This window comes from Pogona vitticeps, chromosome 9 (genome assembly GCF_051106095.1).
Source record: "Pogona vitticeps strain Pit_001003342236 chromosome 9, PviZW2.1, whole genome shotgun sequence".
In the NCBI taxonomy this organism is placed as follows: Eukaryota; Metazoa; Chordata; class Lepidosauria; order Squamata; family Agamidae; genus Pogona; species Pogona vitticeps.
The window spans coordinates 19,199,616-19,214,844 of NC_135791.1; the positions used below are offsets into that span (position 1 = coordinate 19,199,616).

General features: G+C 43.9%; 1 protein-coding gene across 1 annotated transcript; it reads left to right on the forward strand.

Moving 5' to 3' along the window:
- Nucleotides 1-1,217: 1,217 nt before the first annotated feature.
- On the forward strand, nt 1,218-11,159 carry LOC140701938 (neural cell adhesion molecule 2-like). The gene is made up of 9 exons (XM_072979447.2): nt 1,218-1,453; nt 2,704-2,793; nt 3,321-3,539; nt 4,644-4,790; nt 5,491-5,625; nt 7,001-7,191; nt 8,256-8,349; nt 9,037-9,220; nt 9,806-11,159. Exons 1-9 carry the CDS (start codon nt 1,315-1,317, stop codon nt 9,864-9,866), a joined length of 1,260 nt encoding a protein of 419 aa, XP_072835548.2. The 5' UTR covers nt 1,218-1,314; the 3' UTR covers nt 9,867-11,159.
- Nucleotides 11,160-15,229: the final 4,070 nt, after the last annotated feature.

A 15,229-nucleotide genomic window follows, 5' to 3' on the forward strand; every position in this document is an offset into this window, starting at 1 on the left:
TGGGCCATGAGGGTTCCATGCATTTGGGAGGTGGGCGTCATGGGACGATGTTTCCTGAGGGCATGGCTGTCATTCTCCTAACACCCCTGAACCCCCTTTGGATGAGTAAAAAGAGGGAAGAGTGCCACTCTTGGCTACTGCTAAAATTTGGACCTCCAGGCTCAGTGTTCATGTAAAAAGAAATCCAAGTTCCTAGTCCACATGGATAAAAAAGCAGTGGACGGGACATTTCTGGATGTTTTGTTTTGAGTAAAAGGAGGGAGGAGTGCCATTGGTGGGAAAGGGCAGAGAAGAAATGCAAGAGGGGATGGCGTTTTACAGACCAAGTTGCTCAGATTCGCTCTCTTGTGGGCACTTTATTTTGCTGCTGTTTTGCACTTAGTCACCAGTGAAGCCTCGCTAAGCCAAAAACAAAATGACTTTATGTCTTGGGGAGAAAACCCAGGTCTGGATGGAATGGAATATCAGAGAGGAGGAGGAGGAACTAAACAAAAAAAGATCCATACTGCCACATTTTGTTGCAGTTCTAACTGATAGATATGATATTGGTAGAAGATTAGATGTTTAGATGAGAAAGAATTTTGTTGGACTCCATTGTCCTGACAAGAGTAGCCTTCTTACACCTCCTGCACTGATTTGAAAAAGAATGGTCCTCATCTTGAGTTCATGGGCGTTTCAGAGAGAATGCATGCAAAACAACATACTCCTTTTAAAACGTGAACAGCAAAAATGCATACCATTGGAAGAAATTGCACAAACATGGGTTAGTTATAGGAGGGAAAAACATGTTTAGGAAATATATGCACATGAAAAAAAATGTGTAAAAAACCACAGATTTCAATGCAGGAAGAATTGCTGGATAGCACTGTGGTTTTAGGGCTGTAGGGAGTTCAATTCCCCACTGATCCTCCTTGACAGGGGCTGGACTCGGTGATCCCGAGGGTCCTTTCCATCTTTGCAGTTCTAAGAGGTTGATGATGATTAAAATGAATGTGGGATCTGTGGAATGTGATAAAATTGACTCAGATATTTCCACATCCATATTTGCATGCAGGGCTACAAAATCTCTTGCGATCGAAGTAATGGAGAAAAATCTAGGGAATTTCAACTTGAAAATGCATAGACAAACGGATGCACAAGTGACAGCTCCCTTCCCCTTTTCTGACAGGTCATGCTTATAAAGCTTTTCTTTTCTCCTTTTCTCCCCCTCCCCACCCAGTATAGTTTCCTGCTCCAACCCCTTCTCCCCCTTATTTCCTGCCAAAGGGGTACAGAGGCGGATGGGAGGTTGAAATAAGAAGGGAGCTGCTCCGGATGGTGAGAGGGAAGCCTCAGAAGCAGCCCGAGAGGACCCGTTTCAGACGTCTGGTGACAAGTCCCAAGGAGCCCAGTTCCTCTACCCGACTTCATAAGATGGGGCCAGGGAGAGTCTTCATTCTGATTTTCCTCGCAGGTAAGGCAAATGGAGCAAAGAGTTCAGAACAGGTTGCCGAGAGCATTTCCAAGCTGCTGCCTAAGAGTCACCTAATCAAGCTGTGCCATTCCTATTGATTAATTTCAGGCAGGTTCCCCTGACCTGAATCCCTTCCATAGGCAGCAGGTCCTTTAATCTATGCCCACTTTGATCGCTTTGGCTGGAGCTGGCAGTGGTGGGGATGATGGGAGATCTGCAAGATCTCAAAAGGCATCAGGTTGGAGGAAGCCAATTGAAGACATCCAGTGGGAACTGCAACAAAATTTTTCAGTCTGCTCCATTACTTACTTTCTCACTCCAATAGATAGCAGAATAAATCTTGCTCATGATGACTCATAAGACTTCTATGTGCCTTGCAAATAATTTCTCTGCCTCCTCTCCTAATAGTTAATTAGTTAACAAAGTGACAGTATTTTGCTTGTTACAAATGGTTATAGATCTGGGTTTTTTTAATAATAGATTTTGGAGAAAAATGGCAAGGTAATACATACCTTCTCAGTTATTTGGGATCTTTCACTGCCGGTTTCTGGGGGGTGAGTGAAAATGTGTTTTGATTCTAGTAGGAATTTAGTTTCTTCTTGTTTTTGAATATGTTCTGTTTTGAGCTGCTGTTTAATTGTGCGGCTTAGCTTTGTTGTGAGGTAACATCATTGTTCTGTTTGATGTGCTCATGTACTGTAACTTGGAAATGGAAAATGCTGAGTTTACTTCTAATAACTTTCTTTCTCTTGCTGCTGCTAAAACTGGGAATTGAAATGATTTGTGCAACAATGCAGTGTCTCTTCTAACGGAAGGTGATGACTACACACATTAAGCTGACCAGACAAGACTTTTGAATAGGAACAGCTTGGTCCAGTTTTCTAATCTCAGATTTTGGAATCAGGTAGCTCACAAGCTTCCCCACATCAAGATGGAAGGCTTCTCAAATGATCCAGTCCTTCAGCTATTCTGCAGCTCAGTGGCTCCTAAACTTGGGTCTCCAGATGCTTTTGGACTAAAACTCCCAGAAGCCTTCACCCCAAGCTGCATTGGCTCGGATTTCCCGGAGCTGTAGTCCAAGAACATCTGTGCACCCAAGAGTAGGAACCACTGCGCTTGCTCTTGCCCTTATAAACTATTGTAGTTGCTGATTTGTTCATTTTGGGTGAGCTGTGATGATCTCAGAGGAAAAGACTTTACTTTTTGTTGAGAGCTAAACTTTTCCAACAGGTCTTTCTTCTTTCTCCTAGAGACCGCCCGCTGTTCCAGAGAAGATTTGGAGATTATTCCAAGCACGGGGGATGTGGAATTGGGCAAGAAGTCATATTTTCTCTGCAAAGGTAAAGGCAGATAATTGAACGTGTAGAGATGAGTGAGTTAGTTACCTGGCAATGATGCTAGAGGTTGAACCAGCTTATGTAGTCTTGGGCAAGCTGCACAGTCCAAAATTGCCCTCAGAAGAAGGGAATGGGGAATGTCTTTTGAGTCTTCTGTGCCTAGAAAACCCTAGAAAGGGCCCCTATTAAGTTTAAATCAACCTGATAAATGGCAAGTAAGTATTATCATAATTGTCATTATTATCCTTATTATTACAAGCATTCCTAAAAGCAGCTGTCTTGTTTTGCTCTTGTGGGTAGAGCAGAGTAGCAAGATATATGTTTTGCAGGTGGGGTTGGTTGACTACAAGGTGGATGGTTCTTTTAATTTCAGTTTCTCAGTTTTACAGTTTTACATCCATTTCCTCTTGTTTCTGTCTGTCTGTCTTTTCTATCTTCAATCTTACTTCTCTCTTCTTCCTTCTTTCCTGTTGCCAAATAAGACACCTGCAATTATAACTATGCATGATTTAAACTCTTCTATCTAACAGTGAGAAATGGTGGGGAAGCTACGTTGACGTGGCTTGACCCCAATGACAATGAAATTGATGCTGATTCCGAGCCCTACTATGAGAAAGCTGTTGATGAACTGTCCAAGGGGCTGGAGATGACCCTCTATGACCCAAATCTGGGAGGAATCTTCACGTGCACAGGACAATTTGATCAATCTGGAGCTACTGCTAGAGCCCAGATTAGAATCCGTGTGATCGGTAAGTGGCATTCTGTTAGGGACTCCGCAGTTGTCAAAGGGCCCTGTTGATCACAGTGTAGACCACGTTGCAGACAGACCTGGATATCCCAATATGGATTGGAATTCCAGGACTGAGAACTCTATATGAACCATGTGAAAGTCAAGTAGGTGGAGAAAGTTTTGGCCCTCACGCTCTCTCTCTGTATTTATGCATGCTAATGACCCGTCATAGCTTCTCTCAGTCGTAATGAGGTGATGGTGCTTGGACATAGGAATATAGCCCAATGTGGCCTATGTGCTTTAAATGCAGAGCCACAGTCTCAGTCCATTTCCCAAGTACAAATCTATAGGGGCCTCACCAAGTAGAATATCCTGGTTTCCCCCCCCCCCAAAGGGGGCATTTTCAGCCATTTAAATATGTAACATATGTGTATTTACTTTGCTCAATACTTATTCATTTTGGAGTGTTTAAAATAAATACAGTTATCACCCCTGCAGTTCAGGAAGTACAAACAAGTTTGAACTGGTCAGAGCTTGATTCTACTGGGTTTCCCCAAAAGTAAGCAGGATCTTATATTAATTTTTGCTCCAAAAACACATTAGGCCTTATTTTCAGGAGATGCTTTATTTTTCTGTGTGTGTACAACAACCAACATTTATTCAAATACAGTCATGTCATCTTCTTCTGGTTGCTGCACAAGGGTGGAGGTTTCACTTAACAGGGGCTTATTTTGGGGGTCGGGCTTATATTAGGAGCATCTTGAAAAGTCAGGTTCAGTTGTATTTTCAGGAAAACAGGGTACCAGAATCCTCCTGAAAGTGTGGAATTGTAGTATGAAAATTTCCCCCCATGTTCTGGATCTGTTGCTAGGCAACTTCCTACCTTCTCCCACTTGCAGTAAAACTAGGCCTTGCCTGGCGGTTAGTCTCCTGAGAATCAAGAAGCAAAGGAAGCATTGAAAAAAAAAGTAAGGAAACTAGCCCAGATCCCCCTCCTACCATCTTCACTGGACACCCCCTCAACCCATTTCAGCACGATACCCTGATTTCATACTGTAGTGATCCCTAACTGCAGCCTTTCAGATGGTGATTTTTTTTGTTAACCTCTGGGTGTGCTTTCTAGAGAGACCCACGTTTGTGACCCAAATGGAGCCTGTGAAGGACGTTCTTGAGGGCACCCAGGTGGATTTCAACTGCCAGGCTAAAGGCATCCCACCACCAATGGTCAGGTGGATCTTTCAGAATCAAGCTCTCAGTAATACTGGCGATGGTAAGTAGGAGATTTTATATAGAGGGACTGATAAACGAGGAGTGGGCAACGAGACCAGAGTCTTCTGACGCCATCTGCACTGGACCACCTCTAAACCATCCATGGACTTCATTGCGAGAAAAGTTTTAGTGGTGATTGGTTTTGCAGTTATAAACACAACAATTGTGACCTTACTCTATAGTACAGGAAATACCTGAGTGTTCTATAACTCCCAGAAGCCTTCACTGTTAGCTGTGCTGGCAAGGGCTTCTGGGAGCTTTAGTCCAAGAACCTCTGGAGACTCGAGGTTGGCGACCATTGACCTATACCACAGAGCAATGATTCCCAACCTTGAGTCTCCTGATGTTCTTGAACTAAAACTCCCAGAAGCCTTCACCACTAGCTATTCTGGCCAGGATTTCTGGGAGTTGTAGTCCAAGAACATCTGGGGATCCAAGGTGGGAAACACTGCCATAGAGCCATGCCAATGTACAATTCAGAACATTTCCTTCCCTTCTGGAAGGAAATTGTGGGAGGGAGGGGAATGTCCAGTGGTGGTGGTGGTGGTGGTGACAGTTTTGGTAGTTCAGTTGATCAGCAGTGGTAGTAACAAAGGCAGCCACGGAGATCGTGAAAGGCTGTATGTGGACCATGGACAATGGGCCATGTGCTAATGACCATCTCTCCTACTGATACAACATATCTCCTTTCTGCCTGGCAGGACGAATCTCCGTTGAAAAAGGAGCACTGGTGATAGAGAACGTCCAGCCCTCAGATGCTGGCGTCTACAGCTGTGAAGCCAGCATTAAAGAGCGGAATGAAGTGGCTTTCACAAATGTCTCTCTCAATGTTAAATGTAAGCACTGATCTGGCGTCTTGCTGTATCAACATAGTATATTAGTCTGTGTTGATTTGTGCTCAGGAGTGTAAGTGAGGAGGGATACAGATATATTCCATGTATGGCAAATATAGAATGGGTCAGTCTATTTACCTGAAAAAGAATGATATTAAGGTTGGGGGATCGGATGACAAGCCCAGATACCACTTGGGTGCCTGTTCCTTGCTGATGTGGTAGAAGGTATGTGTTGGGCATACCTTCAGCAGTCCGGGTGTTCAGGTCTACAACTTTCACACTCTCTTGCCATTGACACAGTACTATAAGCAGTTGCAGATCTCAGAAATCATAGCACCATCAGAGCTTCCAAACAGGGCAATATTAGGAACAGCATACATACTGTGTCAATATTTAACAGATACTTAGGTTTTTGGGTAAAACTTGTATCTGTTATATAATACCAAGGCCACATAGGAAACACAGTGGGGAATTGAACTCCCAACCTCTCACTAGGATGCTTCAACCACTGAGCTATCCAGCCAGCTCCATTGACCTTACTGTGTATGAACTTGAGTGAGGATATGAATTTCAAACAGCTGGAAGGCCGTATATTACCAGCCTGATATGGAAACAGTTGAATAATGGTGTGGAAAGGAACCAACAAGAAGGAAGTCATAAGAGGAAGAAAGACAGGTCTTCCTATCCATACCATTGTTCAATATGGAAGAAAGTTGAAGGCACCACACGGGACCTGCAATATATCCCTGATGTCTCAATCCAAGCCATCATTTTTTCCTTAACATCCTACATGTATGGACACATCAGCCACAAGGAAAGCATGTTGGCTAGGATTTACTCTGACATTCCCAGGGGAAATTCCCATCTTCTAGCTCCAGGTCTTAAAACCCAATTTCATGAGAATATTCAATAGTGGCTTCCAGTCTGTAGACCTTCAGGGGACCCTCGGTGTGTTTCTTTAAGTCCCTTAGCTTTTTGACCATCCGGCTCTTGCCTCTGGGTTTCCCATGTCAGAGTCATGACAGGGTTTTGGAATACATCGTCCTCCCATTCATTAATAAATCTTTCCAAAAAAGATGAGCAGTGGTGGGAAAGTTATATTCTAGAAGGTTGCTTTTGTGCCACTCCTGTCATTTTGTTTGGAGAACCTGTAAATGTTTGAGGAACCTCAGATTTGGAACACAACTTGAGAACTGGTGACAAGGATTCTTTTCGAGTAGCATTCTATGTCTAGTGGCACTATCTGTCTATTATAATACACATTTCATATATACTATACAAAGTGCAAGCAGCAGGTATACACAGGAAAGGAAGAACAAGACGTGAAGGGGAAGATGTCTCCTCAAATGCCAACAGCTAATCTGGTCTGCTTTCTCAGTCACTCCCAGGATACAGCTCCCTATGGCTGAAGTGTTGGCCACCCAGAGTGGGAATCCCACTCAATACAACTTCACCATATTGGCGAACCCGTCTCCTTCTGTCACTGTTTCCTGGAAGGGAAAGGTTTTTGAAGGTGATGATATCAAGGTGGTGGAAGAGGACCAAGGTACATATATGGTGTCTATACAGGTGAGATGTGCCTCTCAGGTAAAACCACAGGGATGGGGATGGGGAGGAAAGATCGTTAGATGCTAAAAGAATGGCTTCTACTTTCTATTTCACGCTAACAACAATCCCATTAGCCTGAGGCCAGTCTAGTCCCTAGTTAACTGAAGAGATTTGCTCATCTAATTCACAATCAGCTGATGATCAGAAAATGAGAAACGATCATTTGTGAGATGCAGAGATAGACAGATTTTTCCATTAAGAAAAAAGAAAACACCCACATAAAACTGGCAGGCAATGGACTTGCAGCTGGGAAAAAGCAAAAAGTCGTGGCAATGGTCTGGACAATTCTGCTTCTTCCTACTTCCAATTCCATTTATGAAGAAAAATGTGATTTTTTGGTAAGCCCATTTAACCCACAGATCATACCACATCCTCATCTATCAATGAGAGTTAAGTGGGAAAACTTATATGAAACCCATGAAGTTAATGAGTCTACTCTAGTTGGAACTAGAAATAGGTTACTGGCCAGAGGGCTGCGAGGCCATAACGATTTGGGTGAACTACAATGCAGGGGGAGATCTTCTCATATTCAGTGGATGCAATATCAGTCAGAAGAACCCTTCTGTCAGCAGAAGGCAGTTCCTAGATCCTCCTGGGTCTTCAGAGAAGCTTCTGCATAACGATCATTTTATGGAAATATCCAGGGATCTTGTTACTGGCTTCAGGGACGTTCCTGAGTACATGCTACAAATATATAAGTGGACTTTGAAACTTGTTTTTGCATAGTTTGAGGTCCCACATAACACACAGTCCTGTGTGTTATATGCTAACATTGAACCCCTCTTCCTAATTACAGTCTTTGGGTATCTAGAACGGTCTCATCTGCAAACAATAAAGAGGCGTGAACAGAACGAGCAATTTGAATAGAAATTCCCCTGATTTATAACCCCCCAAAACCAAAATGCACTTGAGCATAGTAGCCAGAACTTTAGAGAATTTGGTGATGCAGAAAAATAAACCCACTAATGTTGCCCTATTCCACAGGGATAAGGCAGTAAATATTTTTTCCTAAATGTTTGTTTCAGTTCATGCCAACATCACAAGAAGATATTTCTGAACTTCTCATAACAGCCATCAATGAGTTGGGCAACACTACGAAAAAGGTCACTCTTAAAGAAGGTAAACTATGAACAGGTAGCCTTCAACCAGTTGGCCAGAAGTCAGGCTGTCAGTCCCAGCAAGGTAGTGGAATCAGGGCTGGCAGGATCAGCTCCCTGGGACATACTAAGTACCAGGGACTACGACATCCCCTTGAGCTTCCCTGTTCCTTCTGAGCCCAGCTGCAATTCTCCCAGTTGCTGGGAAATTAATTGCAAGCCATCCCTGTTTGTAAAGCAAAGTATTTGAGGGTGGGTTGGTCCTGAATAGACCATGACAAGCCCTTAACGTTACAAAAAGCTTGCTCCTCAATTACTGATACAGACTGATCGAGCAGCCTGCATGTGTCGACTCCACTTATGGGGCAGGAATAAAATACCACAAAGGCTGAATTCATGTTGCTTAGTGTGGTAAGTCATACTAGTGAATGCTCATTAAATCAATGGTGAGTCAACTTCTCCAAAGTTCTATTGATTCAAAGGAACCTACTCTAGTTGTGACTAACTTTAGAACAGTAAGTTACTAAAGTAGAACTCTATGAAACAATGGAAGGTATGGAGGAGCTAACTAACTAGATTCCCACTTATTCCTGCACCTATTCAAGTGTGATTTACTATGCCAAGCAACAGGATTTCAGCCTAGGCATAAGACTCAGGCATCCTGGCCCTTCTTCCTTGGTATCTGCAGAAAAAAGTTATTCTCTTTCAGATTCTCCTGACAAAGGTTTGGGGACAGGCAGCATCCTGGCCATCATCTTAGCCATCCTCCTTCTATTGGTCTTGTTGGTGGTGGATGTCTCGTGCTATTACAGACGCCAACGTGGCTTCCTGATGTACTGCCGGAACAACATCCTGGGCAAAAATTCATCTCGGACAGGCATTGAAAGCAACGGGTGAGTTTGTGAGAGAGAGAAAAGGGCAGGCCTTGGAGATGATGCAAACCAAGGATTGATGATCCATGGATTAAGAATTTCAACTGATGTCGCTCACCAATGGTGTACACCTCTCCCTCTGTCTCTCTCCTCCTTCCATCAATCTAATCAATTGATGGGGCAGTTGGGTAGCTGCATATCAGTCTCATTGTTGTAAGATACAATGGAAAGATCAGGAGATTTCAATATGTGCCTCTTGCAATCTGTCACACGGCTCTATGCTACTGAAACTGGAACCTTATTATGAAGCTAATAATATTCTACAACTATTGTAGACAAAATGGGTTCAGCTGAAATTCATTCATTCCAGGAGTAGATTAAGGAGATTGATGGGTTACGTTCTAAATATGTTGGTCTAGATCCAACCCAAAGCTTTTAGGCAGGGTGTTCAGTCCAGCTGATCATCTTGTAGAACCAGTCCCATGGATTTGTTCTTCTCACACTTAAAGCTGAGTTGTTTTGTGGGGCAAACCAGAGAAAGAAACTGAGGAGGAGCCGGAGTCAAAGCATCTTCTGAAGAACCTAATTATTTCCCTCTTTCTACAGGAAAATGCTTTCCAAGTCTGGAAAAAATACAGTGGTCAATGTCTCTGGCATTGAGGCTTGATGAGTCCGAAGCTGTGACCTTGGACGATGAAGTCATCGGGACTATGCAGCAGGGGATAAAGAACTCCAAAGACCACTTCCACCTTACCACGTCCCCTTGACCCTTTGTTATGATTGTTAAGTGCCCAAGTAGACAATAAGAAGGAAAGCAGATCACCTGTGACTGACCGGTTTTATTGTTAGAATAGGATTTTTTGTTTCTGAAATGCACATCTCAGCAATTAAACTTACAAATGAAGCTTGTGTTTACCTTTCAGGGACCAATCACAGAAGAGAGCATACTAAATGCAAAATGCAGAGATGAGGCAGCAGAGATGCAAAGTGTATCATCGGGGTTGATCCGGATGCGCCCTGCCGTTCTAGAAACAGGGGCCGACAAAACCTCCGACATCCCAATTCCCAGCATTCCCTACAGCGATCGCCTTTGGTTGTCCTCTTTTTTTGGGATAATACTAGAATGCTTCATGTCCCCGTTCATCTGCCATTCCCTCGCTTCACCTAGGGTGCTTCTTTAACAATAGATCTTTACCATTGTGTGCTGTGTTCTCTTTGAGATTCCATGATTTCATTCACGGGACAATAAGGATATTCTGTGGCCCTTTCCCCAGTTTCTCATCAATCTATTCTTTTTTAAAAATGTAGTGTTTGGATGGAAAGTCCTCACTGTTCTTATTGCAACAATCTATTTCCTCATGATGGGCTTCAGATTGGAGGGCATGCAAGCCTGTAAAGTTATTGTGGAAGCAATTTGCTAATCAACTAAAAATTATAGGAAACGTGATGTGAACAAGTGTTTATGAAATGGCAAATACCATATATATATATGGTATAAATGTGTAATCCACACACAGTCACTATCTCATAACCTTTTGCCATAGGATAGTTAAGAAATTCCCTTTGAAAACTGGGGCTGAAATCAAGTGCTTTTCCAAGAATCCTGTGGGGGCAATTTGTGGCACATGATCTTGTATGTTTTTGATGTCCGTGTTTGCAGCAACCTTTATTAAGGTACTTGATCTGTACTTCTGTCATAGCTGGGGGGCAGTCTGGGTTCCAAGAAAGTTTATAATCCTCTGCCCCCCCACCCCACCTTCCCTTGTTCCACTGATTTTTTATCAAGTTCTCACAGCAATTGTGGATCCTGATGGCAATTTTTAGAGTGTATATTGTATTTTTCATTGTTTTATCTTTTTAAACTTTTATTTGTTGTAAGCAGCCCAGAGACCTTTGGGTAGTGTGGGCGGCATATAAGTTAAATAAAATAAAATAAAATAAATAAAATTCAGAGACAATGGACTTTCTCAGCAATAGTATATTGTTCTGAGCTATTCCTTTTGAAGTGTGAGATATTTAGGAGGTAAGTGCTTTGGTAGTGAACGGGAAATTAAGATCTGGGAGCTTTATAAAAGAGATGCTGGGGCTGGTGATGAAAACAGCTAGGTGTGGACATGGCTGTCCTTTACATACAAGATCTGTTACAAAACAATATAGTATATGGCCTACAATTTGTCATGAACCTATCCGAGATCTCCCTACACGTTATAAATCCCACCGTTTACCATTCATGTTCCTTTTATATCCTCATTTGCACCTCACCGCCCTCCAGGAGTATCACTATGGAATCGATAGGTCCATGTCAACCTCAACCTGTGGTTCAAAGCATCTGAGAAGCACCAGATTGACATACATGAACATTATGTTTCTAGTGGAGCCTTTCCTCGATCTGGTCCACAAATTCAGAATGGCCTGTTTTAATCAAAGCTGGTTGGGTAGCCCTTTGGGTTAGGCATTCGATTCCCCATCGTCCCTCAAGGGAGAAGAGCCAGCCTGGGTGGCCTTAGGCAAACTGCATGGACCCAGGGCACCCCCAGAAGAAGGGAATGGTAAACCTCACCATCAGATTAAAGAATAAGAATCATGGCTGGCCCCACCACAAGGCTGATGGGGGGCAGGGTTTGGGGTGCTGGAGGTCTACATGGCCCTTCCTCTCCTTTGACTGCTAGGGAATGAGAGGTGTCCCAGTTGGCAATTTGCCCTAAATTGTGGGCGTGCACTCCTGGCTACTGCTAAAATTTGGACCTCCAGGCTGAGTGTTCATGTAAAAAGAAATCTAAGTTCCTAGTCCACATGGTTAAAAAGCAGTGGATGGGACAATTCTGGATGCTTTAGTTTTGAGTAAAAGGAGGGAGGAGTTTCATTGGTGGGAAAGGGCAGAGAAGAGATGCAAGAGGGGATGACGTTTTACAGACCAAGTTGCTCAGATTCACTCTGATGTGAACCCCCTGTTTTCTGCAGGTCCGGTGGGTGCAGCTTCTGCTTGTTCCTTCAGGATAGAAAAAAGATGCTACTTTTCATTTTGTGCATCCAGAGGATGTGGCAAAAATGGACGGCAATTGTGTTAGGTGTGAGATACTGGGTGGCAATTCCAATAACGCTTGGAGAGGTGGTACTGGGGAAACCCAGTGCCTTCCAGTATAGCCGGTCACAAAGATCTTCCCCGTGCGTGGATGCTAATTGTAGGGTGACCTATTCCAGTCTGTCACCCAAAGTACCAGAATGACACACAGCCACCCCCAGAACAACTGGAGAAATGGCCACTGCATGGATGCGTCTCTCGTCTTGCATCAAGAAGAACAACCAGGAAATGGTGGCTGCAACAGCTTTCCGGCTGGACGTGGAAATCCACTCTGCAAAAACACTGTCGCTGGTGTCCTTGGAGGTGGTTCCTCTGTCGGTCCCCCTGTCTCTCGACCTTCCAGATGACCCAAGGTTGCAGCCCCTTTGCCTAACCCAAAGCTAACTCTGACCTCAGCTCCCACCCTGACCCTGACCCGGACTTCAGCCTCCGTCCAAACCCAAACCGAGACTCCAAACCCAGGCTCAGCCCATTGTGTCCTTTGGAAGCCCAGCCCTACGCCCTCCCCAAACCCCAGCCCTGACAGCCAGGCAGACTCCAGGGGATCTGGACTTGCTCCCCGGATGCCAGAAGACGAAACATGACCTCTTCTCCACTAAGGCAGCTGCGCATCCCTTAGAGAGCAATTTTGGGGTTATCCGGGATTTCAATGTACACCAACCGCTGACCTTGTGCTGGAGGTTTTATGAGAGCAAGCTTTGGGTGGGTTCTCTTTACAGCCGATCCAATTTCTTCTGTCTTGTTCGGCTCAGCTTTGGGGAAATATTCATACAGCTCACCTTTAGCACAACTTGCGTCCAAGCCCTTAACGGCTCGCCTGTCCTCTTCCTGGAGGCGAGAAGGACCACGGAGGGCTGGGCGTGTGGGGCAGCCTTTGTGGCTCTGTTGAGATGCCCTCTGTGAGGAGCAGCGACTCCCTTGATCTTCATCAAATGGATGGCCGCTTCCCTTATCCAAAGAGGAAAGGGACCCGTTCGTTTCTCTGTTCCTCTCAGGCTTTTGAAAGAGTCCACTGGGACCAGGGAGAATATTAAGAAGGTGGGTGGAGATGCCTCTGAAGCCCCCGAATCATGTGGATAACCTTTTAACCATCCTGGCTTAGTGGGAAGGCGTGGGAGGGCCAGAGTGGCTTTGGCCACGGGTTCAATATAGTTACGGGTGAATCAAGCCCATTGATGGGTGTACCAACTTCCCAGCTGTCTCTTGAGGGCCGTCACTCAAAGGGAAAAAGCGGTGTGTGATGGGCTTTGAGGCATGTGTGGGAGGGAGGGAGGGAGGGAGGGAAGGAGGAGCGCAACAAGACTCACGTGGCCTCAGTTGAAATCCTTGCTCAGTCATGGAAACTCCCTGAGGGTGTGGAACTGATAAAAGCGCTCTTGAAGTACCTGGAGATTTCTATTAGGGTTGCTAGAATCCAGTTCTGACTTGATGTGATGTAAAAACAAGACACGTGAACTAAACAGCTGGTACTTTTCGATCTTTTTCCACACTGGTGTGGCACTTTGGGGATGCCGAAATGGCTGAAATTTCATTCCTTAGTGGAACTAGAGCCTTAACACTCAAGTCTCCTTCTAGCCAGCAAATACAGAGCACGCTCCGGGGTTCTTGAGTCCATTCTTGGCCAGCCTGTGGATGTGCCCCTAAGAACTGCAGTGGTGGCACTTCCTTTGCTGGCTAGGACCAGACTCAAAGGTCAGCGAGAAGACCCATTGACCTCAGGAACGTTCAAAGTCTCTGGTCTCTAGGGATGACAGATGTGTGTTGATGGGGAACCTTTACTGGACTTGTTGCTACGTTCCTCCAATTGAGAACATCAAAGCAACCTTTCAGGGAAGGATTACAAATGCCAAGAAGTCCTTCCAAAGATTTTCAACGTCATACTTTGAGTGTCACCTCTACCCTTTCCATCCATAATGGCAGGCATGTTTAAAAAGCTCTTTCTGGGACACACACAGCTATCTTAGTGAAAAGCCTACATCTCCAGCCAGGTCAAGAGCAGAGACAAATGGGCACTGATACAAAGGGGCCAAAATGTATGCAAAATCTTTAATAAGAAGGCATTGAGGTGTGTAAAAAATGGGTTGATGAAAGAAACCGTCCTCACCTGAATCGTAAAGTAAAGTTTAGGTGCTTAAATAACAAGCCAAAATGATGTGATCTCTATGGAAAGCTTGATGAATGTGTAAAAATGTCAATTTCTGGCACACCTGGTGTTACGTGGATGTTGAAAAAATTTTCTTCATCAGAAACTTAAGTATTTCACCTCTCTGACAGCAACATTAAAATAAAAACCTCAACAACATTAGGTTTTGTTTTCAATATTGATAATATTTATTTATTTTATTTATTTAATTTATATCCCGCCTATCTGAATCACATAGGACCACTCTAGGCGGCTTACAGCAACAACAATTTACAATAAAATTAATACAATTTTAAGATAGAGGAAAGGCAAGAATGAAGACACAACACCAATAGAGATTTGCAACATGCATTTATATAAAGCTCAGCTCTGTAATTCAGACAGGTTCTTGAAAACAGGTGCTAACTGATGACATCTCTTTCCAAATACTCTTCAGTCAGCGTGACTGGCTGCACTATTCTGGAAGGGAGCATCCAAGACCGTCGAGGTTCCGGCCACGTCTTTCGTTTTTCAAAGGAATGCAGGTGCAAGTATCCTGATGTCTTGCCTCTGTGATTAAACAAATGTCATTGAAGAACAGAATACATACATTTCACGTACAGCTCAAAGAGAAGAGGATGCATTGTGTTGCTCTGATTAAACTACAATGAAACTTGTATTTTCGAAGGCTTTCACGGCCGGGATCCGATGGTTGTTGTGGGTTTTCTGGACTGTTTGGTTGTGTTCTAAATAATAATGGTTTGGGAGGAAAGTAAGGCATTTTTTTTAGGGGAGTAGCTATAAGATTTGCAGCAAAACAAAAAAA

What these genes read in the sequence shown, in the direction of transcription:
- LOC140701938 (XM_072979447.2), top strand. Translation starts at nt 1,315, where the DNA reads ATGGTGAGAGGGAAGCCTCAGAAGCAGCCCGAGAGGACCCGTTTCAGA. An exon ending in CATTCTGATTTTCCTCGCAG is followed by an intron (nt 1,454 to 2,703) that starts GTAAGGCAAATG and finishes TCTTTCTCCTAG; the next exon opens with AGACCGCCCGCTGTTCCAGA. An exon ending in TGTCTCTCTCAATGTTAAAT is followed by an intron (nt 5,626 to 7,000) that starts GTAAGCACTGAT and finishes CTGCTTTCTCAG; the next exon opens with TCACTCCCAGGATACAGCTC.